The 26,266-nt window shown below is 44.4% G+C and overlaps 1 protein-coding gene across 1 annotated transcript in view; it reads right to left on the bottom strand.

Moving 5' to 3' along the window:
- Positions 1 to 26,266, bottom strand: part of CNTNAP2 (contactin associated protein 2) — a 1,020,100-nt gene that overhangs the window by 12,508 nt on the left and 981,326 nt on the right. The window contains exon 22 of the mRNA XM_083468764.1: positions 3,665 to 3,895. Within this exon, the coding sequence (XP_083324890.1) occupies positions 3,665 to 3,895 (231 nt within the window). The remainder of the gene's footprint in view (positions 1 to 3,664; positions 3,896 to 26,266) is intronic.

Raw genomic sequence — 26,266 nt, 5'->3', positions numbered from 1 at the left:
CTTTTCAGCACATATGCGCTTATGCTATACTGGATGGCATATGAAGGAGGAATGTAGAAAACTGCCTAATCCCAAAGGAGACCCCTGGGTCCATCCATGTGCTCTGCTGACTGGCAGCAACACCCAGGAACGATTTCGGGAATTGGCCTGAAGGTTTTCTGTGTGCACAGCATGCACTATTGTGCATTATGCTCATTTTAGTAGGGCAGTTGGTGTTCACAGCTGTTTGTGGCTGTGATCCATCTTGGCTTTAACTTTTATTGAAATTTTATTTTGAGTTTTATAAATTACATAAACTATCCAGAGAGCAAATGAAATACTAGTGAAATAAATAAATAAATAGGATCCATGGATATGTTCCACCTTAATTCTCTGGTATCTAATTATTTCTACCCAGGGCAGCCAACATTCAGGACAGTTTAGCACAGAACATGGCTGTGGCTGGCATCTGTCTGTCTCTGGAGACAATGGAGGAAAGTGCCGTTGGGCTTATGAAATAACTGGGCCCAAACTGGATGTGCTGCTGAGAGCCAGTGTGGTGTAGTGGTTAAGAGCGGTAGTCACGTAATCTGGGAAACCGGGTTCGTGTCTCCGCTCCTCCACATGCAGCTGCTGGGTGACCTTGGGCCAGTCACACTTCTCTGAAGTCTCTCAGCCCCACTCACCTCACAGAGTGTTTGTTGTGGGGGAGGAAGGGAAAGGAGAATGTGAGCCGCTTTGAGACTCCTGAAGGGGAGTGAAAGGCGGGATATCAAATCCAAACTCTTCTTCTTCTTCTTCTCTTCTTGCAGCAGAAGACTCATGTGGAGGAAGGGGCAGGGCTGTCACACATGAGGAAAACCATGGGGAGGAAAAGCTAAGAAGCTCCTTCTACCACATGTGTCTTTTGCAGCACATTATTATGGCTGCATTTTTTTTAAAAAAACCCTAAGATGATGATCATGACAATGACGATCTATTCCCCCCCCCAGCAAGTGCCTTTACCTTGTTCTGCGGCAGAACCGCCCCCCCCCCTCACACACATGCAGTTCATAAGGAAATATATGCTTCCTCAGGTATGTACTAAATTAACTGTAATGCCAAGTATTGTGGGAAAGGACCACAGTTCAGGGGCCTACAGCATGTCACTGATTCAACTGCCAACATCTCCAGCGAAAATGATCAGGTGGAAGATGTCTGCCTGAGACGTTGGAGGGATACTGCCAGTCAGATTAGGCAACGCTAGGCTAGAAGCAGAGCGATTTATTTTTTAGATTTATTTATTTCACTTATATGCCGCTTTATCAAAAGATCCCAGAATGGTGTGTAACATTAAAAACACATTATAGATAATCAATGGTGAAAACATAATAAAAAGCATACAGGCAGACAGCCTAGTAATAAAATAAGTCTTCTCTCTAAGCTACTTCACCTGAACATGGTTCGATTTTTGCACTTGAGAAAACAATAAATGCAGCTACTCCTTTGGAAACTGAAACCTCTAATACAGTGGTGCCTCGCAAGACAAAATTAATCCGTTCCGTGAGTCTCTTCGTCTAGCGTTTTTTTCGTCTTGCGAAGCAACCCTATTAGTGGCTTAGCGGATTAGCGCTATTAGCGGTTTAGCGGCTATTAAAGGCTTAGCGGCTATTAAAGGCTTAGCTGATTAGCGGCTAAAAGGCTATTAGTGGCTTAGCGGCTTAGAAAAAGGGGGGGAAAGCAAAAAAAAAGGGAACACTTGCAAGACGTTTTAGTCTTGAAAAGCAAGCCCATAGGGGAAATAGTCTTGCGAAGCTGCTCAAAAACGGAAAACCCTTTCGTCTAGCGGGTTTTCCGCCTTGCGAGGCATTCGTCTTGCGGGGCACCACTGTAGTCCGTATGTGCTGGCTGCTTAAACCATGGCTGAAGAGGCTGCAGTGAGGTTGCTATCCATGTGGAAAGCAGAATCAGTTATTTTTGCTCTCTACATATTTAGCAGTCTTTCTTTTTTTATTTCTTGGTGCAGTGTGTCTTTCACTCAAGTTTGTATACTGTATTCCTACACGAAAATAGGCAGACAAAGAAGTTAAGGATAGGATAAATTTGTTTTTTAAAAAAAGTATAGTTATTTTAAGAACAGCTATGGGAAATTTTGCATTGGTGTGTCTTTGAAATCTCTGTGTTTTCTACTCCATAAACAACAAAAACAATTGTGTGCTTGTATGTGATTTCCTGATGGTTTTGAATTTGATGACAATTAAAATCTACATGTAAAACCAATTATTATTTTGACTCATGATTCCTTTGCCTCCTCTACCTAAACACAGGACGCAGCTGGGGCTCTGAAGGGAAGACAGAGGCTGCTTGGCCCTTCCTACATCTTTGGAAAGGAAGAGGGACTGGCTGAGTCCTGCCACTCCATCGCCGGCAGGAAAAGTCACCAGAGCCACAGGGAAAGGGGGGCAATTACAAAACAATATCATGCTTTGAGATAACCATTTGGCACTGCAGCAGAATATGAACATGGTCACAGAAGCCGTATTTATAAGGTCAAAATAGATGTTATCTCTGGAAATGTGAGGCTTCAGCCCTGAGATAACAGGGAATTTGGGGTGGAGATCCAGGGGCGCCTTACCCATAGAGGTTAGTGGCTCAGGGCATCAAGTTCTGGAGGGTGCCAGGGAAGAGGCGGAGGCTGGACACGGGGTCTCCTGGCATCAGCTCACCGCTCTCGCCTGCCGCACTGCGCCAAAGCAGTGTCGCACCCGGAGCCTCCAACTGCCATGGCCACCGTGGCACAAAGCGGCCAGCTGAGCTGGGAGGCGCCACATCCAGCTGCTGCCCGCTTCCTCCAGCCCCACCAGCAGTGCTGTCTTCCCTAAAAATCTCTGGGAAATGGGGGGGCGGAGGGAGCTATGCACCACAGCGCCAGATATGCTTAAGACGGCCCTGTGGGGATCTGAGCTTGCCTGGGGGCAACAACCTCCTCAAAGGGCTTCCTTAGCTGACCTTAAGAAGCCTCCAGGTTTCTTCTGTGCCAATGGTGCATCTCTGCCCTTGCAGCAGCTCTCTAAAGGAAAGCTGGCGGCGGGGGGGGGGGGGGAGTCCCTCGTAATATTCAGATTGGCCCTAACTCTAGCAGTGGATCTGGCTGAAAACTGATCTGCCACTTTTCATCATTTCCAAGGATTGTTCTGGTAAAAAGTACTATGATTATCAGTGCCAAGAAAGAAAAATCTATGCCAATTTTCTGAACTTGATTTCATTGCATTTACCAAAATTAGAAGCACCAGTAAAACAACAATTACATGCAAGACAATCCACAGGTCAACCTGCCACTGCTTCACACTGCTTATTCTTTCATTGCCGCTATAAGTTTATGACTACTGCATTTATCTTAAAGACATTAACCTCCAGGTTAATGTCTTTAAGATAAATGCAGTAGTCATAAACTTATAGCAGCAATAAAAGAATAAACTATAATGGATACTCAAGCCATCAGTTTAGAAGCAATTTTGTGTGTGTGTGTGTGTGTGTGTGTGTGTGTGTGAGAGAGAGAGAGAGAGAGAGAGAGAGAGAGAGAATGAATGTTCACTATTATTCTAATCTCACCATCATAACAGATGGTGAGTTATATTCTAACCATACATTCTGGAAGCAGCTTCAGGGGTCGATTTCAGGATTTTCTCATCCGGTCTCAACTTACCTGAATCGGAATGCCACGGATCCGTTGCAGAAGACATTGGTTGGATGGTTTGTGGGTTCGCACCACAGTTGGATTCCACAAGTTCTCCTTCTGTGTGGATGCGAGAGGAGATGTTTGTGGCTCTCAAGGCAGCCTTGAGTGGGGCAATCTGGTTGAACTGGACTCTGGACAGGCAGCCAGAGAATCCCGGGGTATTGTATTTTCGGATCTCTTGGTCAATTTTTCCAAGTTCTGGAGGACAGAGGAAAGGAAAGGCTTTTCAACAGAGTTCACTGAAGAAGGAACCAGCAGCATGATCCTGCTCTGTGCTTTTAATCCCCACTTTCAGAAAGTTAGGCACGCGGCACTTTGTAAGTAGTCTATCATGCCCTCCAAATGCCCTGATTTCCCAGGGACAGTCTCACAATAACGAAAGCCACCGGGCTTCTATTTTCCCCACCACTGCTGCCACCACTGAGCTCAGAGAGAAGGATGAGCCGGTGCTTGTCCTGAGCGGCAGCGAGGGAGCTTCCCATTGCCTCTCCATGGCTGCTGCCAGCCTCCTCCCTTGGGCAGCTCCTAGCAGCTGCTGGCCATCAGGTGAGAAGGACAGGCTTCCGCTGCCGAGGGGCAGGAGGAGGGCAGGGCTGCCCTGGTGGGGAGAAAGGCAGAGTCTTTGTGCACTTGCCTCTAGTCTTGCCCTTTTCTAACATTTATTTATTGATGTGTGCTTTTCTGTTTGTAAATCCACCAAAGAATAAAATAACATCAGGATAAAGGGGTTTTCTCGGGATGGTGAAGTGGGTGAGTGCTGTGGTGGAAGGACAAAAAGGGGGATCAGTTGGGGGGGGGAGTGAGAAATGTCCCTATTTTCATCTGAGGAATGTTGGAGGGTACGCTATATACACCATATGAGCTGCTGCTTCTACCCATCACTTTCCTTGGGCTGAAGTTCTTAAACTGAACTTATGACGCCAGCATAGGTTCATGGGCTGAAAACCAGTGTCCCTAAAAGCTCTTGTACCTGGCCCCCTCAGTCCTGGGGACTTCCGTTTTCTTGGAGTGCTGAAATAGTCACAATAATAGTCACCCATGCGGTGAACTCTCTTTTGCAACCTGCCTTTACACACGTGTTGAAACAGCTCTCATTCCTGCCAACCCTCCCGCTTCAGCCAGGTGCTCTGCTTTTTTTAAAAGCAGCACTTACATTTATCCTGCACTAGACAAATCAACCTGTGTCCCAACCCAAACAGCAATTTACAGGGTTTTTTAAATTAAAAAAAAAAGAACTGCAAAGAAACACTGGGGATTGAGTGGGGAGGAAATGTGGTGTTATGGGCACAAGTCAACAGACTGGCCTTTCCCTGATCTGCTGGAAACGTAATAGAACTGTAGTCCCCTCAACTCTCTCGAGCTGCAATGGAAATATAATCCTAGGTCAAGACAGACACCTTCAAACCACTTCCAGAACTTCTTCACCTACGTTTGTAGCAAAGGCATTCTCCGGGAGAGAGAGAGAGAGAGAGAGAGAGAGAGAGTGAGTGAGTGTGTGTGTGTGCGTGTGTGTGTGTGTGTGTGTGTGTGTGTATCTCTTCTCCTATTGAAAACTGAGAAACTATAAAGAAAGAATCATGGGCATAGCCAGGCTTTATTTGGGGGGTGGGCAGAACCAAGTTATCTGCGACGCAGTTGGGCAGGCAGGCAGTCATGTTGGTCTGCCATAGTCGAAACAAAAGAAAAAAATTCCTTCCAGTAGACCAACTAAGTTTGTTATTGGTATGAGCTCTCGTGTGCATTCAGGGGTCTGAAGAAGTGTGCCTGCACACGAAAGCTCATACCAATAACAGACTTAGTTGGTCTCTAAGGTGCTACTGGAAGGAATTTGTTTCGCAATTGGGCAGTTAGTTAAGTATTTTTCTTTATTTACTTGGTTTAGGGGGAGCTTTGCCCCCACCCCACCCCCTGGTTACGCCCATGGTAAGAATGGGGACTCTAATCTTTAAAGTAGGCTGTGGCTGTGTCTGCCTTTATTACAATGATTTATCATCCATAGAACACTTAAAAACTGCAAATGACTTCCTAATCATTTACTTGTTCCAAGCCTCAGTAAACAGCTATAATTTACAAGATGCAAAAGCAAAGGCTGATAGATTGTGCTGGTGACAGTTACAGAATTGGACAAACCAACTAGAATTCCACTTTTTCTCATTTTCCTCTTAAGATAAATGTGCTAATGGGATTTCTCATTAAAAATGGAATTGGGAAGGCAGGCATTCAAATAAAAACAATTTTGCACCTACCCCCCCCCCCATTTGCAATTAAAACTAGACAGATGCTCATTTAGAACTGAGCAATATATATACAAGCAGTATGTGGACCGAGAACTCCCAGAAGTGCAAGCTGGATTTCGAAGGGGCAGAGGAACCAGAGACCAAATTGCAAACATGTGCTGGATTATGGAGAAAGCTAGAGAGTTCTAGAAAGACATCTACTTCTGCTTCATTGACTATGCAAAAGCCTTTGACTGTGTCGACCACAGCAAACTATGGCAAGTTCTTAAAGAAATGGGAGTGCCTGATCACCTCATCTGTCTGCTGAGAAATCTCTATGTGGGACAAGAAGCTACAGTTAGAACTGGATATGGAACAACTGATTGGTTCAAAATTGGGAAAGGAGTATGACAAGGTATATTGTCTCCCTGCTTATTTAACTTATATGCAGAATTCATCATGCGAAAGGCTGGGCTGGATGAATCCCAAACCGGAATTAAGATTGCCAGAAGAAATTGCAACAACCTCAGATATGCAGATGATACAACCTTGATGGCAGAAAGTGAGGAGGAATTAAAGAACCTTTTAATGAGGGTATAAGAGGGGAGTGCAAAATATGGTCTGAAGCTCAACATCAAAAAAACTAAGATCATGGCCACTAAGCCCATCACCTCCTGGCAAATAGAAAGGGAAGAAATGAAGGCAGTGAGAGATTTTACTTTCTTGGGCTCCATGTTCAGATCACTGCAGATGGTGACAGCAGTTACGAAATTAAAAGACGCCTGCTTCTTGGGAGAAAAGCAATGACAAACCTGGACAGCATCTCAAAAAGCAGAGACATCACCTTGCCAACAAAGGTCCGTATAGTAAAAGCTATGGTTTTCCCAGTAGTGATGCATGGAAGTGAGAGCTGGACCATTGTAGTAAAGTTATCATTGTTAGAAAAATCATTCCTTGGTCAAGAAGAAGAATGTGGCCTTGTGGGTATTCTATCAGCCGCAAGGACCCTGGGAAAAGGAGTTGTGTATCTTTAAAACCCAGACTTTCTGGCTCCTTGCCATGAGAGGTTTATGGGAGGAAGGGGGTCCTTGATTAATGGAAGGTTTGGCACCTGGGTTGTGGGTGTGAATCTCTTCCTCCTTCCCGGAGGTTGTTTGTTTTCAAATTGCTGAGAATTGGGGATCTGGTTAATTTCCACAGGTGGGAGGAAGATTCTTTGATTAAAGGTTCAAACCAAAATTGACCCAGCTGCAAAAGAATGAGCTGATCAAACTAAGACTCTTGATTGGCCAAAAGTTACGACGCAAAGTCAGAATTGTGGATAAAAGATCAAGGGATGTTTTGTTCGTTGCTAGATGCCATTGCTTGCTCTATGCCATTGCTTTGCAATTCGCAAAGATGCCCGGCTGTAACCTCCATCCTTAACAGCCGTTTCGTCCTTTTGAAATGGAAATCCTCAACTATCTCCAATACGCAACAGCTTGAAAGGACTCTCTCTTCTCTAAGGGTATTCCTTTTGTGAGTATGTAAAGCTAGTTATAATATGCAATGTTATTGTTTTCATGTTTGTAAGGCTTTTAAGAAGTGCCTGTGGTTTTTCCACATGTTTTCAGTTTTCTTTTTAAAATAAATTTTTATAGTTGAACTTGTTGGTACTTGTGCTTTTTCCGGGGAATAGCTAAATCCAAGCCTTCTGCTTAGTCACGCTTTACCGAGTGAACTTCTGCCTGCAAGCCTGTGGATGCAGCTTGTAAGGAGGGGGGACTGCCAGGTTAATTGGACACACTCTTCTCCCTGGATTGTGTCTCTGGGTTCCCCTGAACTTAAGGGAGTGGTGGCAGCCTTACCGGTGTGATTTCAGTCTGTGTTTGAGAAAAGTAAATTCCCTCGCCAACCTATTCCAGAAACCTGAATTGGCCGGAGAGCAGAGTCAGGCTATGGAGGGGTAGTGTGGGCGAGTGGAACGTTACTACATGTTGGCAGCTTGGTGGGATCTAGAACTTCCCTGCGGAAAAGCACTGTAACGTTTTAAAAAATATTTTGGCACGTATCTTCTGTGGCTTACAAACGGTTTATTATTTTGGATAGAGATAGTTAGGATGGAAGACTCTTTAGCAACTGGACAACAATCTATGAAAACTATTGATGAGTGGGGGGCAGTAGGAGGAGCTAGTTCCCTGCCGGTGGAAACCAACCCCATCAGGACTCCAAGTCCTAGCGAAAAGTCCGCGTCCTGGTTTTCCGATGGGTCCCAAGAGGAGTTGGTGGATTCCAGCATCCCAGAGACGATTCGGAGGGGTCAGCAAAAGACCTGCCATGTGGAAGGAGGGAGGGCTGCGCTGGAGTGCCAACCCCAAACTCCTCGTGAGGAGGTGCGAGCAGAGGCAGCTTCTGCACGTCCTAGGGAAAGTTTTCCTGTTTACACAGAGTCCAGGGAGATGGATTTCTCGGAGGGACTTGATGTGGAATGGATTCGTGATCCAGTGGACGGTGGATTCCGTTCCAGAGAAAAGTGTCCAAAAGTCGGTGAGGCTATTCGTCTAGCACCACGATACGACCAGAGGATGGCGTATGATTTTCCAAGTTTGCCACGGCAACAACCTGAAGTGACGGAGCAGGGCTATGGCCGAGCGGCGTATGCGCCGGACGTGCGCAGGAAGGTGGGACAGCCTTCGTTTAGCCCGGGAAAGATTTACTCCCCCGTCAATGCTCAACCGCTTCACGTGCCGGTGCGTCGGTATGTGGACGAAGAGGAGGAGTTTTACCGGAGACCGCAGCGTGAATATGCAACAGCGGCAGAACCGCGACGCCCGGATGGGTGGTTGCCGCCCAGTAGAGTTCCAAGGTATGAGCCTGTCTCTGTGCGGGGGGGAAACCAGCAACAGCCGTCCCCTCCAGGACTGACTTTGAATAACCTCAATTGGAAGGTATTTCAAAGGTACCAACCCCCTACTGATGTACTGTGTTACCTAAATCCTTTTGAGAAAACTTGCAAAGACATGGGGGTTGCACCAGAACTGTACATGTTGGTTTTGCGTTCCCTGGTTTGTGGGGATTTGGCAGAATTAATGGGGACTCTTCCCCAAGATGACCAAAATGACTATGAGAAATTTAAAAGACTAGTTATGCGACGGCTTGGCTTACACCCTGAGCAATACAGAAAAGCTTTTCGGAAGGTGGAGAAAGGTGGGCTCACTGATAACATAGCCGTTTTCTCTGCAAAGATGGCTCAGAATTTTGAACTGTGGCTTGCAGCCGAGGGGGCTCAGGATGCGAAGGATATCAAGCAGCTCCTGCTAATTGAGCAGTTGATGAGGTCCCTGTCCCCAGACATTGCTAGTTTGGTTGCAGACCAAAAGCCGCGAACTTTGGAGGAAGCTACCTCCTTTGCCGAGTCCTTTAGGATTAATCGCCCCCATTGGGCTGCTAAAGGGGGGAACAATGCTAATAGACCTATGATTGGGTCTGGAAGATCTGCCCCCCCCATCAAGGAACCTAGCCCAGGTATTCCAACCCCTGCTAAAGACTTTGCTGCAACAGGGGGAGAGCGTCCTAAACTGTCCCCGGCGTCCGGACTGTGTTTCTTGTGTAAAAAACCGGGACATGTGAAAGCAGCTTGTCCCCAGCTGGAGAAAACAAAGCCTCCCTTTCTGACTTCTACCCCTGCGGTGCGCTTTGATTCAGCAGCGGGAGGGGGACTGGGAGGAGGAGGAACAAAAACCTGGAGCTGGAGAAACCCCGCTCCTGGATAGGAAGGGTGTGGCAGCTCCTGATGCTATGGCTCTTGGAACAGCTGAAGCCATTTCTAATGCCGTTACAGTGGGACCTGTGGGTACCGGTGCTGGTCCAAATGCGCCTCACGTGAAGTGGGCTATGTTGAAGTTTACAGCGCCCATTGAAGTCAACGGAATTGCTGTGAATTCTTTTAGGGATACTGGGTCAGATATCACCAGTGTGTCTCGTGATCTGGTTATGCCTATACAAATGCAGGATAAACCCATGAAAATTAGTCCTTTTGGTGTGAAAGAGATTCTTCAACCTACTGCTATTATTCCAATTTCGTACATGGGTTTTCAAGGAAAAATGTTGGTTATAGTGCATGACCCTAAAATGTGTAAAAGTCCTGTCTTGGTGGGTAATGATCTGGGATACCGGGTGTCCCAGCTACAACATATAACCAACATGTGTTCCATCAAGGTTTCACCCACCCAGGTACAGGGAATGGAGAACTGGGGAACAACATCCCAAAGTTTGAGGGTTGAGGAGAACCTTGTCCCGAATAGGGAGGGTGGAAGTTTGGCGCCTGATACTATAACTCCCAAAACTACTGAGACTGTTGGGACTGTAACACCTGAGGAATTGGATGGGAGGAGGGTTGGCTTGATACGTATTGCCACTCCTTGTGATAATGAGCCCTGCTCAGCGTCTGACGTCATCCCCAGGGTTCATCGAGTTGTTGTGCCTTCTTTTCAAAGTATGGACTCTGTTTCTGTGACTTTACCAAAGGACTCAGTTTTGTCTCCATGGAACCAGCCTGACTTCCAGAAGAGTAATCCTGGTTGTGGAACTATAATTCCCCAACCTGCAACTGCTGATTTGTTTCTCTCCAAGGGTTGTCTGGGGGAACCTTTTGATCCAGGTCTTAGACCCCAAGTTAGTGAAAGCTTCCTTTTGGGTGAAAATGTTGTGAGATCTGCCGTTTCAGCACAGCCGCTTGCAGAAAACCCCCTAGTAGCACAAACTGTGAACTATGCAAGTGTCTCCTGTCAGCCAAACGCTGAGAGGCAAGCAGAAGGAGGGGGGTCAACTCCACCCAATCAAGCAGCTGTAAGAACGTTTGAGTTTTTTGATCATTCTCTCCTAGGTTGCCGGGAAGCTGAAGAAATTCCACCTTGTGAGACTGAGTTTATTTCTGTTGTGGCTAACAAAGAACTTTTTTGCCCACAGCTCAAGGACTTTAAAGACCCTGCTGATGTGTTTATTGTGTTTCAAAAGGTGTTTTGTAATGCAAATGGTGGTGTCAAGAAGAAAGTGAATTTGGTGGGTCTTTTACAGAATTTCAGTCCTAGGAAACAGGATGATGATGTTAAGAGCAAAAATGTTTTCAGGTTTGCTTGGAATTCCATTTTGCCCAATCCCTGTGTTCAAAATCTGTTGGGTATGTTTAGAGGAAAATGGGAGGGATTGGAAGGACTTAGTTTGATTTTTTCTGAGTCATGGCCAGAACACCTTAAACACCTGCAGAGAGTTTTGGCCCGATTACAAGAAGCAAACCTGACTGTAAAAATGTCTAAATGCCAGTTTGCTCAAGGAGAAGTGGTGTATTTGGGATTCAGAGTGGGGTCTGGAAACATCAAAACTCTGGAGGCTAAGATACAATGTATTCAAGAGTGGCCTCGCCCTGTGGTGAAAAAAGATGTGCAGTCCTTCATAGGGTTAGTAAATTATTACAGGCGTTTCATCAACCATTTCTCAACTCTGGCAGCTCCTCTCACCAACCTTTGCAAGAAATCCTTGCCAGTTAAGATAGTATGGACTGAGGAGTGCCAACGAGCCTTTGATTTGTTGAAACATGCACTGGTGAGCAATCAAGTCATGTTGGCCCCAGATCAGAGACGGCCGTTTAAAGTACAGACGGACGCTAGTCAATCTGGATTGGGTGCCGTTTTGTTGCAGGAAGACTCAGAGAAAAATTGGCGTCCCGTGGTTTATCTGAGTAAGAAATTGATAACCAGGGAACAAAATTATTCTACCATTGAGAAGGAGTGCTTTGCTTTAGTCTGGGCTCTAACTAAACTGCGTCCCTATCTGTGGGGTACTTTCTTTGAGGTCCAGACTGATCACTCTCCTTTGTGTTGGTTGGAGAGAGGAAAAAACTCTAACCAGAAATTGGCCAGATGGAGTATGGCCTTGCAAGATTTCCAGTTTAAAGTCACTCATATTCCTGGAAAAGAAAATGTGGTTGCTGACACCCTTTCTAGGATGTACCAATCTGTTCCATGAAGCATGAATGTGTACTCTGCTAACATCTTCTGCTGAGAAATTATCTTGGAACTGTGTAAATAGTGGATTAGGGGAGGGTGCTATTAGTGTGTGTGGTTTAAAAGCTGCTGAAGAACCCCTGGTCCAAGAAAACCTACCTCATTGTAAAAATAGTCTGGATGGAATAAAGGGACTTAACCCTATATTCCCTCTAGGGGGGGGCGTGTAGTAAAGTTATCATTGTTAGAAAAATCATTCCTTGGTCAAGAAGAAGAATGTGGCCTTGTGGGTATTCTATCAGCCGCAAGGACCCTGGGAAAAGGAGTTGTGTATCTTTAAAACCCAGACTTTCTGGCTCCTTGCCATGAGAGGTTTATGGGAGGAAGGGGGTCCTTGATTAATGGAAGGTTTGGCACCTGGGTTGTGGGTGTGAATCTCTTCCTCCTTCCCGGAGGTTGTTTGTTTTCAAATTGCTGAGAATTGGGGATCTGGTTAATTTCCACAGGTGGGAGGAAGATTCTTTGATTAAAGGTTCAAACCAAAATTGACCCAGCTGCAAAAGAATGAGCTGATCAAACTAAGACTCTTGATTGGCCAAAAGTTACGACGCAAAGTCAGAATTGTGGATAAAAGATCAAGGGATGTTTTGTTCGTTGCTAGATGCCATTGCTTGCTCTATGCCATTGCTTTGCAATTCGCAAAGATGCCCGGCTGTAACCTCCATCCTTAACAGCCGTTTCGTCCTTTTGAAATGGAAATCCTCAACTATCTCCAATACGCAACAGCTTGAAAGGACTCTCTCTTCTCTAAGGGTATTCCTTTTGTGAGTATGTAAAGCTAGTTATAATATGCAATGTTATTGTTTTCATGTTTGTAAGACTTTTAAGAAGTGCCTGTGGTTTTTCCACATGTTTTCAGTTTTCTTTTTAAAATAAATTTTTATAGTTGAACTTGTTGGTACTTGTGCTTTTTCCGGGGAATAGCTAAATCCAAGCCTTCTGCTTAGTCACGCTTTACCGAGTGAACTTCTGCCTGCAAGCCTGTGGATGCAGCTTGTAAGGAGGGGGGACTGCCAGGTTAATTGGACACACTCTTCTCCCTGGATTGTGTCTCTGGGTTCCCCTGAACTTAAGGGAGTGGTGGCAGCCTTACCGGTGTGATTTCAGTCTGTGTTTGAGAAAAGTAAATTCCCTCGCCAACCTATTCCAGAAACCTGAATTGGCCGGAGAGCAGAGTCAGGCTATGGAGGGGTAGTGTGGGCGAGTGGAACGTTACTACAACCATAAAGAAGGCTGATCGCCGAAGAATTGATGCTTTTGAATTCTGGTGCTGGAGGAAGCTCTTGAGATTCCCATGGACTGCAAGAAGATCAAATGTATCCATTCTTAAGGAAATCAGCCCTGAGTGCTCACTGGAAGGACAGATCGTGAAGCTGAGGCTCCAATACTTTGGCCACCTCATGAGAAGAGAAGACTCCTTGGAAAAGACCCTGATGTTGGGAAAGATGGAGGGCACAAGGAGAAGGGGAAGACAGAGGATGAGATGGTTGGATGGTGTTCTTGAAGCTACCAGCATGAGTTTGATCAAACTGTGGGAGGCAGTGGAGGACAGAAGTGCCTGGCGTGCTCTGGTCCATGGGGTCACGAAGAGTCGGACACGACTAAACGACTAAACAACAACAATATATATACATTCAGCTTTCAGGAAGAAATGCTCCCATAAAGTTCAGCGCTAAGAGAGCAAAAAGGGACATGAAGCCTGGATAGCAACTTGGTGCTGATAACACCAAGGTTGAGGGTTAAATCCTCACAGCTGCCTATTCCTCTACTGCAGGGGGTTGGACGAGATGATTCGCAGGGTATCTTCCAACTCTACAATTCTATGTTTCTATGTCAGCTGCATCCACAAGGTTGAAATCCAATAGTTCATCCAACAGACTCCATTGGATAGTTCTGCCAATTCATTCTGCCCCATTTGCAGCTGGAGCCATTTATGCCTTTGGGAAGCAGAAGGGGCCCAGCGACCTCATCCAAATCTTGCACCAATGGAGGTACCTAGTAGGTTTGGAGCTGAACCAAGACAAATGTTTAAAGCATGTCAAGGCAAAACGTTACCAGTTCAGACTGACACTAATAATTATTGGCAAGAGTTTCTTCTGATAGACTAGAAGAAGAAAAATTATTGGGTTCAGAGCTGGATATGGAAAACCTATACAGTAGAGAAAAGTGAAGGCTTTTAAAAGGAGAAATGCAGGAATTAAGGCTGCTGGCAGCATGTGAAGATTACTGAAATGATGCACCGAATGTGCTTCAGACACTCTAAACATAAATGCCAACCATTATTAGTAATACAACATAATGACAAGAGAGCTGGCAAAACCCAGCTGAAAGTGTCCATGAATGGCTGATTCACACTCAGCTGTGAAATTGGGATGGCCAAGGCTAGGAAAAAAGTAAGGAAAAAGAACTCAGCACATACATTTAGCTTACTAAAGAATTCTATACAAATATATTGTTCCTGAAAATTAACAGACCATATTTCTGCATATAGCTCTTGAGCATCATGCGTTTAAAACACGTTTCTGTTTTTTTCCAGCACCAAGTTGTCTCTGTTAACACAGTTGGTAGTCTGGACCTGCACTCTAGCAGAACATGGATTAACATTTCAACATCAACATCAAATGTGACATTTTAGATGTAACAGGGAATCATAGAATCATAGAATCATAGAGTTGGAAGAGACCACAAGGGCCATCGAGTCCAACCCCCTGCCAAGCAGGAAACACCAGCTTCCTGCTTTCACCAGAAAGCAGGGGAGTCCAGCTTCATGTTCTCCTTGACTGTGCAAAATAAATAAAATGGAACCTCACCATGGTCATTTTGTGCTGAACTGGACAAGTTTAAATTGGAGGCACTGAAAAGTAACAATTCAGCATCCATGTTTGAGCTTCAGCTCCTCAGAACAAAAGTGGTTCATTCACTGGGACAGCAGAAACACCGGGTGCATCTAAACCATAAACTGGCTTCTACCACCTGAAACACCTTGCTTAGGAAGCGCTCATTTGTGTCCAGGAAATAATTGCTATGTATCTCTGGGACCAGTGATGTTGTTCCATAAGGAGCAGTTGTGCTACCACCTCTTCATGCAATTATGTGCTCACCAAACCCTGGACCCTGCTGGTCAGTCCCATCCCTAGCTAGCTCAATTTTTTTTACAACATGCAAGGATTAAGAGGGCATGTGGCCTCCTAAACTGCTGCAAGCACCTTATCCACATTGTGAGGACTCAGAGGCTGAAACTGATCTTACAAAACCAGACTAGACGGGACACTAGAGTTGCCATATTAAAAAAAAATATCCTGACACCTGCAAAAATTCCCCCCGATGCCATTTTTACACCCCAAAACAAGGAAATGTCAGGAATTTTCCTGAGGTATGCAAGCCTACGGCACACTGCACACTTCCTCAGGACCTGTCACAACAATAGCATCATAGAATCATAGAGTTGGAAGAGACCACAAGGGCCATCAAGTCCAACCCCCTGCCAAGCAGGAAACCCCATCAGAGCGCTCCTGACATATGGTTGTCAAGCCTCTGCTTAAAGACCTCCAAAAAAGGAGACTCCACCACTCTCCTTGGCAGCAAATTCCACTGTCAAACAGCTCTTACTGTCAGGAAGTTCTTCCTAATGTTTAGGTGGAATCTTCTTTCTTGTAGTTTGGATCCATTGCTCCGTGTCCGCTTCTCTGGAGCAGCAGAAAACAACCTTTCTCCCTCCTCTATGTGACATCCTTTTATATATTTGAACATGGCTATCATATCACCCCTTAACCTCCTCTTCTCCAGGCTAAACATGCCCAGCTCCCTTAGCCGTTCCTCATAAGGCATCGTTTCCAGGCCTTTGACCATTTTGGTTGCCCTCCTCTGGACACGTTCCAGTTTGTCAGTGTCCTTCTTGAACTGTGGTGCCCAGAACTGGACACAGTACTCCAGGTGAGGTCTGACCAGAGCAGAATCCAGTGGCACTATTACTTCCCTTGATCTAGATGCTATACTCCTATTGATGCAGCCCAGAATTGCATTGGCTTTTTTAGCTGCCACGTCACACTGTTAGCTCATGTCAAGTTTGTGGTCAACCAAGACTCCTAGATCCTTTTCCCATGTACTGCTCTCAAGCCAGGTGTCACCCATCTTGTATTTGTGCCTCTCATTTTTTTTTGCCCAAGTGCAATACTTTACATTTCTCCCTGTTAAAGTTCATCTTGTTTGTTTTGGCCCAGTTCTCTAATCTGTCAAGGTCGTTTTGAAGTGTGATCCTGTCCTCTGGGGTGTTAGCCACCCCTCCCAGTTTGATGTCATCTGCAAATTTGATCAGGATGCCTTTGAGTCCATCATCCAAGTCGTTGATAAAGATGTTGAATAAGACCGGGCCCAAGACAGAACCCTGTGGCACCCCACTAGTCACTCTTCTCCAGGATGAAGAGGAACCATTGATGAGCACCCTTTGGGTTCGGTCAGTCAGGCAGTTACATATCCACTGAGTGGTAGCATAGTCAAGACCGCATTTTACCAGCTTCTTTACAAGAATATCATGGGGCACCTTGTCGAATGCCTTGCTGAAATCAAGGTAGGCTACATCCACTGTGTTCCCTTCATCTACCAGGCTTGTAATTGTCAAAAAATGAGATCAGGTTAGTCTGACATGACTTATTTTTCAGAAATCCATGCTGACTATTGGTGATCACAGCATTCCTTTCTAGGTGCTCACAGACTGTTTGCTTAATGATCTGCTCCAGAATCTTCCCTGGTATTGATGTCAGACTGACTGGGCGATAATTATTTGGGTCCTCTCTTTCCCCCTTTTTGAAAATAGGGACAACATTTGCCCTCCTCCAGTCTGCCGGGACTTCGCCTGTTCTCCAGGAATTCTCAAAGATGACTGCCAGTGGTTCTGAGATCACCTCTGCCAGTTCTTTTAATACTCTTGGATGCAGTTCATCTGGCCCTGGAGACTTGAATACATCTAAACTAGCCAAGTATTCTTGTACTATCTCCTTAGTTATTCTGGGCTGTATTTCCTCTGCTGAATCATTTGCTCCAAATTCTTCAGGTCGGGCATTGTTTTCTTTATCGGAGAAGACCCTTTCTGTGTCCCCTGTTTGCATTTCACCATCTTCTCCTCTGAGTGACCCCACTGTTTCTTTGTTCTTCCTTTTGCTACGGACATACCCATAAAAGCCTTTTTTGTTGCTTTTAACCTCTCTAGCAAGCCTGAGTTCATTCTGTGCTTTAGCTTTTCTGACTTTGTGTCTACATGTGCTGGCTATTTGTTTGAATTCCTCTTTGGTGGTTCCCCCCTTTTCCATTTTTTGTACACATCCTTTTTTAATATTAACTCAGTTAAAAGTGCTTTAGATAGCCACCCTGGCTTCTTTAGGCACCTTCCATGTTTCCGTCTCATTGGTATTGCCTGACGTTCTGCTTTTACTATCTCCCTCTTAACAAACTCCCAGCCATCATGAACTCCCTTTCCTTTTAGTATTACTGTCCATGGGATCTCACCCAGCACTTCCCTAAGTTTTATGAAGTCGGCTTTCTTAAAGTCAAGAAATTAAGTCCTAGTATGCTTGGCTGCTCCTTTCTGCTGTATAGTAGACTTCAGAAGAGCATGATCACCTGCGCCTAATGATCCTTCCACTTCTACCCCACTAACCAGGTCATCAACATTGGTTAAGACCAGATCTAAAATGGCTGTTCCTCTTGTTGCTTCTCCCAAAGTTGTTCCGGAGGTGCATGATTTTATCCGCTGTCACAGTAGACTTCTGGGAGCTGCAACATCCCATTCAGCAGGTAACATGTTAGAAATCATCATACCATTTAGAATAGGTCTGCTGCCCAACTACTTGAAGATACAATGAAGGCAGCAAAGTAGACCTTCTTTGCTGTCTTCAGTGCATGATTATGTGCTCTAACATCTTTGCCACAAAAGCAATGCAATTTGTTTTGCAGATATTAATATTGCACAGCTTGATGAATAAGCAACTGGAATAAAAATTGTCCATACCCATAAATATGATTCAAAAGCTTTACTAACAGAACTTGCTCCAAAATCAAATACAAAAACAAATAATGATACATCCAAATAGTTCTACAGTCATACCTTGCTTATCTAACGCTTTGCGTCTCAAACATTTTGGCCCCCGAATGCCACAAACCTGGAAGTGAGTGTTCCGGTTTGCGAACATTTTTTGGAAGCCAAACGTCCAACGCGGCTTCTGATTGAGTGCAGGAAGCTCATGCAGCCAGCTGGAAGCTGCACCTTGGTTTTCGAAAGCTGAATGGATTTCCAGAACAGATTCCGTTCGAGAACCAAGGTATGACTATATAGTGTCATGTGCATGTTCAGCAAGGCTTATCTTCAGCAAGGCAAATTTGAAATTACTCTCTCTCCACACAGACTCTGTTTGCCTGGAGCTGTTCTCCTGTAACTTTATGAGACACCCTGTACAATTACACTATTAATGGTTTGTTGGTCTTTAGAAAAGTGGAAGATACTTGGCTAAATGCCTGCAAACATGTTTTTCAGCTGATCTTACTTATATTTGGCGTCAGCTTATGGTGAGAGAAATGATATAGCAGGGAATAATGCAGGTGAAATGCGCCCTGTTTGATACTTAGAAGATTCTTGACATTTCAAATCAGTTTGAGCACTCCAACTGGAGCTGCATTATGTGTGTTACCACATGAAAAATTACAAGAGCAGGAATCCTAAATATACAGCCTGCTTCATGGGTAAATAAAGCTCCAGAAATAATTATGGTGCAGGTTGGGGGGGGGGTAATTGTGGGGCTAAAATTTACCGGGTGCAGAAATGATGCAGAATGATTTCAAAGCAATCCATTACAATGGCACATGGGGTTTACAGTGGCTTATTCAATGAAGAAAACGACAAAAACTCTATGATTTACAACTATAAGAAAATATTGCATTTACCATGTACAGTTTGCATTCCACCAGGACCATGCAAACTCCGTCTCTCCCTCTCTGAGTCTGACCCAACCTGGCCCCTTTCCCTCACACTCCTCCCCCTGGCCACCCTCCCCTGCATAACAACTGTCACTCTGACTCACGGCTCTTCTCCTCCACATGGACCCAGCCTCTGCCAGCAAGACCTCCTGCTCAGGATCTTGCTCTTCCACCCTGACCCACCTTCTGCCTATGCAGTTTGGACGATGAGGAAGAGGAGCACAAATAGGTGAAGTCAAAACAGGACAGGATACACTTTTCTCCCAAAAAAGGGTGATCCCAGTTTTCTAGGGATGGGGGGCAACCCTCCATCCAGCACATATCATTGCAGTGCTGAGAGATCTGCACTGGGTGCCTGTTAAGCACAGAGCCAGTAATAAAGTTCAGCCACTGACAGACAAAGCTCTAAATGACTCCAGGGTCATGAAAAACCCTCTTCGCCTCCCTTGCCCAGGCAGGGCATTAAGATCAGCAAAGGAACCTGGTTTGATTTGTGATGGCCTGATGTTTACCAGCATGTAGCAACACGGAGGCTGGATTTCAAACTGAAGGCAATATGTGATGCCTTTGAACTAGGTGGTGCTTCGTCTGTATTGGGGTTCTCTTCTGCCAGCAATGCAAACATCCCCCTGAACGTGACCTCTTGGCCTCGTTCTTTAAATCACTTTAAAAAGTGCTGCTATTTTTCTAGAAAAAGAGGTGCTGGAGCTCTCCAGGAACTCTGCCCTCATTCTCTCAGAATGGCAATGGCGCCCAATGGAGAGATGCTGGAGTTCCAGCTGAAAAAAGCCCTGGCTTTAAACTGTTTTAATTGCTATGGTTTTTAACTAGCTTCTTTTATTGCATATTTTAATTAGGATGTTTTAAATGTAACTGTTTTGCTGCATATTTCCACAACGTGTGGATTTCACAGTTACAAAATGCTTAGAAGCCATTTTGGCATGGAAGCGAAGTGTAAATTAAATAATATTAGTGATGCAGAAGAAAAATTCCCAATGAGAGGCAAGCACAACCATTTTAATTGAGTTCCTTTAATTGAGTTAATTGAGTTCCTTCCTTCATTTGGTTCCTTGAAAGAGTGAGAATGGAAATGGAACCCGCAAGATCCCAAACCATTAAGACTGCCAAATTGTTTGATGCCTGCCAAATTAAAATGAGGGAAAAACAAGATGCAGCAAAATGACTCAGCAGATAATAGGGACACATAATAGCCCTATAACGCAACCGCTTGTTAAAGCAAAACCACACACACATTGCCTGTGTTGGCTACTCAAGGGGACAACCTACGCGTGCCGCATCAGAAGAGGCCTCCAACAAGTGCTGTCTTCTGTCTTCAAAGAAAGTCAGCCAGCTGTCGCTAGAAAGCTTGCAAGCACACCAAGGATGCCGTCCCCACGCCTGCTTGCCTCAGCGCTCACAACCAGAGGTAAACTGCCTCGGATGAGGGAGGCTCGGTTTTGGCCTGTCATTGCTCACATCTATTGCCAGAATTCTCTTCCATGGATTTGCTTAATCATTTTTGTACCATCCGAGCTACACTACATCTTGCAGCAATCATTCCATAACAGAATTGAACATTTTGCTTTTCATTTATAATACAAACCAATTGAAACGGCAAGTAAAAATGTCCTCAGCTACTCAAAACAGACTTTGAGTCAATTTCAAAAGGCTTGTGACTTAGAATACTGTTTTCATCCCTTTGTACCTGGGTCTATTTTTGTTCTGTGTTTTTTCATAAACTGAGTTTGCAATGTTTTCTAAGCAAATGAACAACAACAAAAGCTAGGCTGTAATTTGTTAAACCTGGATCTAAAAACGCCCAGGCTTTTACTTTGTTATCTCAGCTAGATATTTTCTTGGCAGCTCTGACTCCTTTCTTTCACATTTCTTAGTTGAGGAGCTTTTCCTATTTTCTCTTTATCTTTCATTGTATTTGCCATTAAATCCTCTTTAAGTCCTAACGGAATATCCAATAAAAATAGGATAACCCACCATTTTGCCATCACAAAAGTAGCAAGTGTTTGTCAAGTTCTTATAGACTATAAATAAGAGGGGAAGGCGAGAGGCTTGCGGGCGAGGAGCAGCACCCCCGGGCTCCTTTTGTTTCTTGCCAACATGAGGGATCACGGACTGGGCTCCGAAAAAATGAAAAACTCCACGGGACGTAACGCACCTTCAGGAAAGATCAGATCCGCCGCCGATACAGCTGTTGCTTGTATGAATCAGCGTCATTTATTGACATAAAACAGAATTATTTGGCAGCTCGTGCAAGAACACATTTATCAGTCTAATGTCCCAGTCGGCTCTCTCTTTTTTTTGCTGACTGACTGAGGCAGCCTTTGGGAATGGAGATTCACTGGGAGAAGCTGCGAAAAAGGCAACTCCAGCCACAGCCCAAGGACTGACCTTTCCACCCGGGAAAACCAGCACCTGAGAAGCCGGAGCCCCCCGCCCCCCCCGGCAGTTACCTGTCCCGGCCTCGCCTCGCCTCGCCTCTCCGCCGCCGCCGCCTCCTCGGGCTCCTCCGCGTCTCCTTTTGTTGGCGGCGGGGATGCCGGCTGCCTGTCGGGCTGCAGCCAATCGCCAGCCCCGCCCCGGAGAAACGCAGGTGAGGAGCGCATGCAAAACCCGGAGTCTAGTCCGCAACCAATGGGGATACTATTTCTAACAGCCAAATGTGGCGGGAGAGGCAAACCGAAAGACGCGGACCGGATCTCTCTCTCTCTCTCGCCCAGCTCCCCGTCGGGGTCCCTTTTGGACAGGCACCCCCAAACTCGGCTCGCCAGATGTTTTGGGAATACAACTCCCATCATCCCTAGCTAACAGTGGTCAGGGATGATGGGAACTGCAGACAGTCCCCAAACATCTGGAGGGCTGCGTTTGGGGGTGCCTACTTTGGGGCTCCATGATCACTCCAGATGGTGACAGCAGCCACGAAATTAAGAGACGCCTGCTTCTGGGGAGAAAAGCAATGACCAACCTAGACAGCATCTTAAAAAGGAGAGACATCACTTTGCCAACAAAGGTCCGTATAGTTCAAGCTCTGGTTTTCCCAGTAGTGATGTATGGAAGTGAGAGCTGGACCATCAAGAAGGCTGATCACCGAAGAATTGATGCTTTTGAATTATGGTGCTGGAGGAGACTCTTGAGAGTCCCATGGACTGCAAGAAGATCAAACCTATCCATTCTTAAGGAAATCAGCCCTGAGTACTCACTGGAAGGACAGATCGTGAAGCTGAGACTCCAATACTTTGGCCACCTCATGAGAAGAGAAGACTCCCTGGAAAAGACCCTGATGTTGGGAAAGATTGAGGGCACAAGGAGAAGGGGACGACAGAGGACGAGATGGTGGGACAGTGTTCTCGAAGCTAGCAGCATGAGTTTGACCAAACTGTGGGAGGCAGTGAAGGACAGAAGTGCCTAGCGTGCTCTGGTCCATGGGGTCACGAAGAGGTGGACACGACTAAACGACTAAACAACAACCACAACTTTTGGGTCTTGGATCCGGACCAGGAAGCCAAAGTGTGTTGCCTTCGCAGGAGGCGGCTGTGCAGCAACTCCAAGCGGCACACCTGAGTCTCCACCTGCCCCCAAAGAACATCAGGGGTGGTTTTGTATACTTGCCAACACAGAGTCTCATGGCCCCAGCATAGCAGCAGCCTGTGGGTCCAGCACTTGATATTGCTAAAAGCTCTTCTGTTTCCAGTTGTCATTTCTCCTAGAACAGTGTCCCCCAACATGGACTGAAAAACACAAAAAAGGCCTGTGCCTCCTGTTGGCTGAGGATATACCAGCACAACATTGTTCTCGGGTGTCTTTCCAGCCTTTCCAAAGAAGCCTCAGCTGCGCTGCACATCATGCGCTTCCTTAGGTGTTTGCAGTTTCATACTTGCACCCGCGGGACAGGATTCACCCCCTCTCTCCGAGCCATAACATGGGGCAGAGGAGAGGGGACCAACCCAAGGAATGGCAGCTGTAGCCACTCTCATGACTTCTTCTTTTTACACTTTTGAAAAAAGTTAAAGCCAGGCCTATAACTTATGCAATATGTTTATTAGTTAGTTTTGTTAGCAAAACAAAATCACAGGTAACCCTGATCAATAAAACAAAGCAGCCAAGAGGCATAAAAGAGAGTTATGCTGGAATTTGTTGATAGCCAACCTTCAGAGTATAGTAGACGCTCAGAAGATAGATAATCCAGCTAAATGGGAGGTGAAATGGCCATCACATTTCTCACATATGTCTTTTATTTACTTAAGTGGCAGAACCATGGTTAATAAGGGGGGGGGGTTAACACTTCCCCATTTGCTTTGGCCTGACAACAGTTGCTCCCCAGAGGGATGCTGCCTGCAGCAGGAGAGAAGCGCCATAAGCCCCGTGGGCAGCAGAGCAGCTGGGGCTGGAGGGGATTTTCATTAGGCCTGCAGCATAAAACATCCCTGCATACAATGGTCCCAATCCTTACTGCTTTCCTATGGCTGCTGTTTAAAAAGGGAACAATGAAACACAACCATATTTCACATGTTGGCTATTACTTTGGCTCTTGTTAACATGAAGCAACAAAACTGAAGTGTTTCTCAACATGGAAGTGTGGTTCACATGCTTGAAGGTTAGCTTTCATTGGTGTTTAATACAGTTCATTGGATAATAATAAGAACATAATTATTTTTTTCTGATAATGTGACTGATATTCTCAGTGTCTGAAAGTTGAAGAAGGAATCTGTTCTATGCATGATATATATTACTGTATTATTTCAGATAATGTGGAATGTCTTCAGCTATCTCCTCTGCACAAATTCAAATTTTTGAATTTTTAAGCAGAAGACATTTTGAAGTACTGAGGGCATATTGTTAAAATCTGAACAAGGCTAAGTTTGGCCTCATATCCAAAAGATTATTTTCCGCAGCCCATAGAATGCACACCAGAGTGCTGAGTTAATAGTGGCCAAAGAGAAGTCTTCTAAAAGAGTTAAAACATAAAATTATCCCTGACACCTTTTTAGCAGTTTGCAGATGCCTTAAAACCAACCAACCAACCAACCACCATGAATTGAGCATTTTTGTTTACTAAGTATTTCATCTAGTAAAAATTAATTGAGAATGTTTGTGCATACTGAACCTTGGAAGATAATCCAGCATGCAACTGAGTTTATACCAGAAACTAAATGTACCAACATCCCTCTCAACTGGAAACATTTAGTATGACAGAGATCTTCCGCTTTTTTTAATGAAAAAACCCAACACTTTGTGGTCCCATAAAACCTTGTATTTTAGCACTGCACACAATTGGAGCACACACCACTTAGTCTCTACAATTTTTTAACAGGAACGATTTGTCACTATTTTTAAAAACCACCTTCCAAATCTCCTCAAAAGCTAGTACAGTATAGGGGTTTATGAAGGAGAGGTTGCAAAAAATAGGTATGGAACTTTGAAGATAGGGACAATTGGATCATATTTAATTGCAGTATGCAATGGAAACACATTTTCAATAGCTTGCTGACAATAATACAGACCTTTCAATATCACTAACTAATGCAAACCAGCAGGCACATTTAGTGAAAATGTAACCTTAGGTTGTAAACTGGAGACTCTTTAAATTAGTGAATTCTGCTCCATTAGTTTCTTATCTTCCTATTTAAGACCACACTCCTAAGCAACTTTACTCACAATAAAGTCCTGTTGAATGGGACCTGCTGTTAAACAATATTTATTTATTTCATAAAAATTATATGCTCTTTGATTGTAAAAAACAAAAGAAAATTCTCAAAGAAAACAAGAAAATCAAGAAAAAACTGCAACTGTACTTTAAAATATCAGAAGTTAAAATCCTAAATCAGATTAAGAATATGATAATGTGGCAAGAAGAACAGTTAAGAGATTATATTAGAATTATGTTATTTTGTTTGGATTGAGCATAAACCTGACAAATCTCTTGCCTAGAAGAGGCAAAAGCTGAAGGGAGCAAGATTTGACTTATTTAAATACTTTCAAATAGATATTTTTTTAAAATAATTAGCTCAGAAGTCAAAGGCATGGATTAAGATTTTTTAAAAACCTATTTGAAAGAATAAAACATAAAAGTTATTGTCATCAATTTATTAAATTATGTTGTGTGAGAGAAATAAGCCAAGTGACTATACTCAAATATGGGAAAAAGTTGTGATAAAAATTCAAGAGACTACTGGTAAATAGAAGTATTTTGTGGAAATATGAATAAATATTCAGCATCATTATCCTTGACGGATAACTCTTTAAAGGTGTTGGCAACCTTTATATTTGTTCTGGTATACTTTTATTAGTGCATTATTTTAATTATTTATGTTTCTTTCTGATTTACCTTCAGTCACACTGTGGCCTTGGATATAAAAGTTTGCACAAAAATTGAAGCCGCTAATTCAAAATGTGAGCAATCATGATATAATCTTGAGATGCAGAAGCAAAACAATGGCCTTGAATGAGCCCTGAAGGCATAGGATGCTCTAGGCACCTGCCAGGGCAAAGCAGCGTTGCTCAGGCCTGTCTCTTACTGGGAGATCCCCCATGAATGAAAGTCAGGATACAGAGATAATAAATTACCGTGTATAGACTCACGCAAACTAAATGAAATTTCAACAACCGAAAGGTAAGAGGATGACAATAACTGCTGCTCTCTCCCACGCGCTGCGCCCCCTGCTGAACCTGCTGCGCTGCAAATTACTAGATGTCAGTCACACATAATCAATCAATATCCTTATTTACCACCCCTAATGATCCATTAACTGGTCCCCACTTCTATTTCCTCAGGTACCTAATTACAAACAGATCTCAAAACAGAATTATTATCCCTTGATGTCATAAGATTTAGAATATGAACAAAAACAACAGCCCTTTTATCTAATATAAACTGCCAATTTTTGATATTTAGTTAAGGCTACTATTAACAACAAAGCAACCAGCAACTTTTTGACTTTTAGAAGACAGAAGGAAGTTTTTAATCGCTGATGTTTTACTGTGTTTTTAATATTTTGTTGGGAGCCGCCCAGAATGGCTGGGGCAACCCAGTCAGATGGGCGGCATACAAATAATAAAATCATCACCCTCATCCTCATCCTCACCTCCTAATAGATACATGGGGATACCTTATCGCAGAGTATAAATGTATCTGAGAATAAGCATTTTGCTTTGTTGTGCTGTTAGTTTTATTTTGAAATGCCAACAGGGTTCCAAGAAGCACTCGAGGACCAAACTTCCAAAAATAATCATGGTCTACATACAAACTATTTGAAAATACTAAGCTGGTTGCTTGCAGCTGCACACTCACTCTTTTTTCACTTGTCCAAAATATTTCTGTTGTAGCTCTTTAT

Source organism: Podarcis liolepis (assembly GCF_965112155.1).
Source record: "Podarcis liolepis genome assembly, chromosome: 12".
NCBI lineage: Eukaryota > Metazoa > Chordata > Lepidosauria > Squamata > Lacertidae > Podarcis > Podarcis liolepis.
Note: the sequence above shows the minus strand (reverse complement) of the source record. Positions and strands in the feature narration are given on the sequence as shown.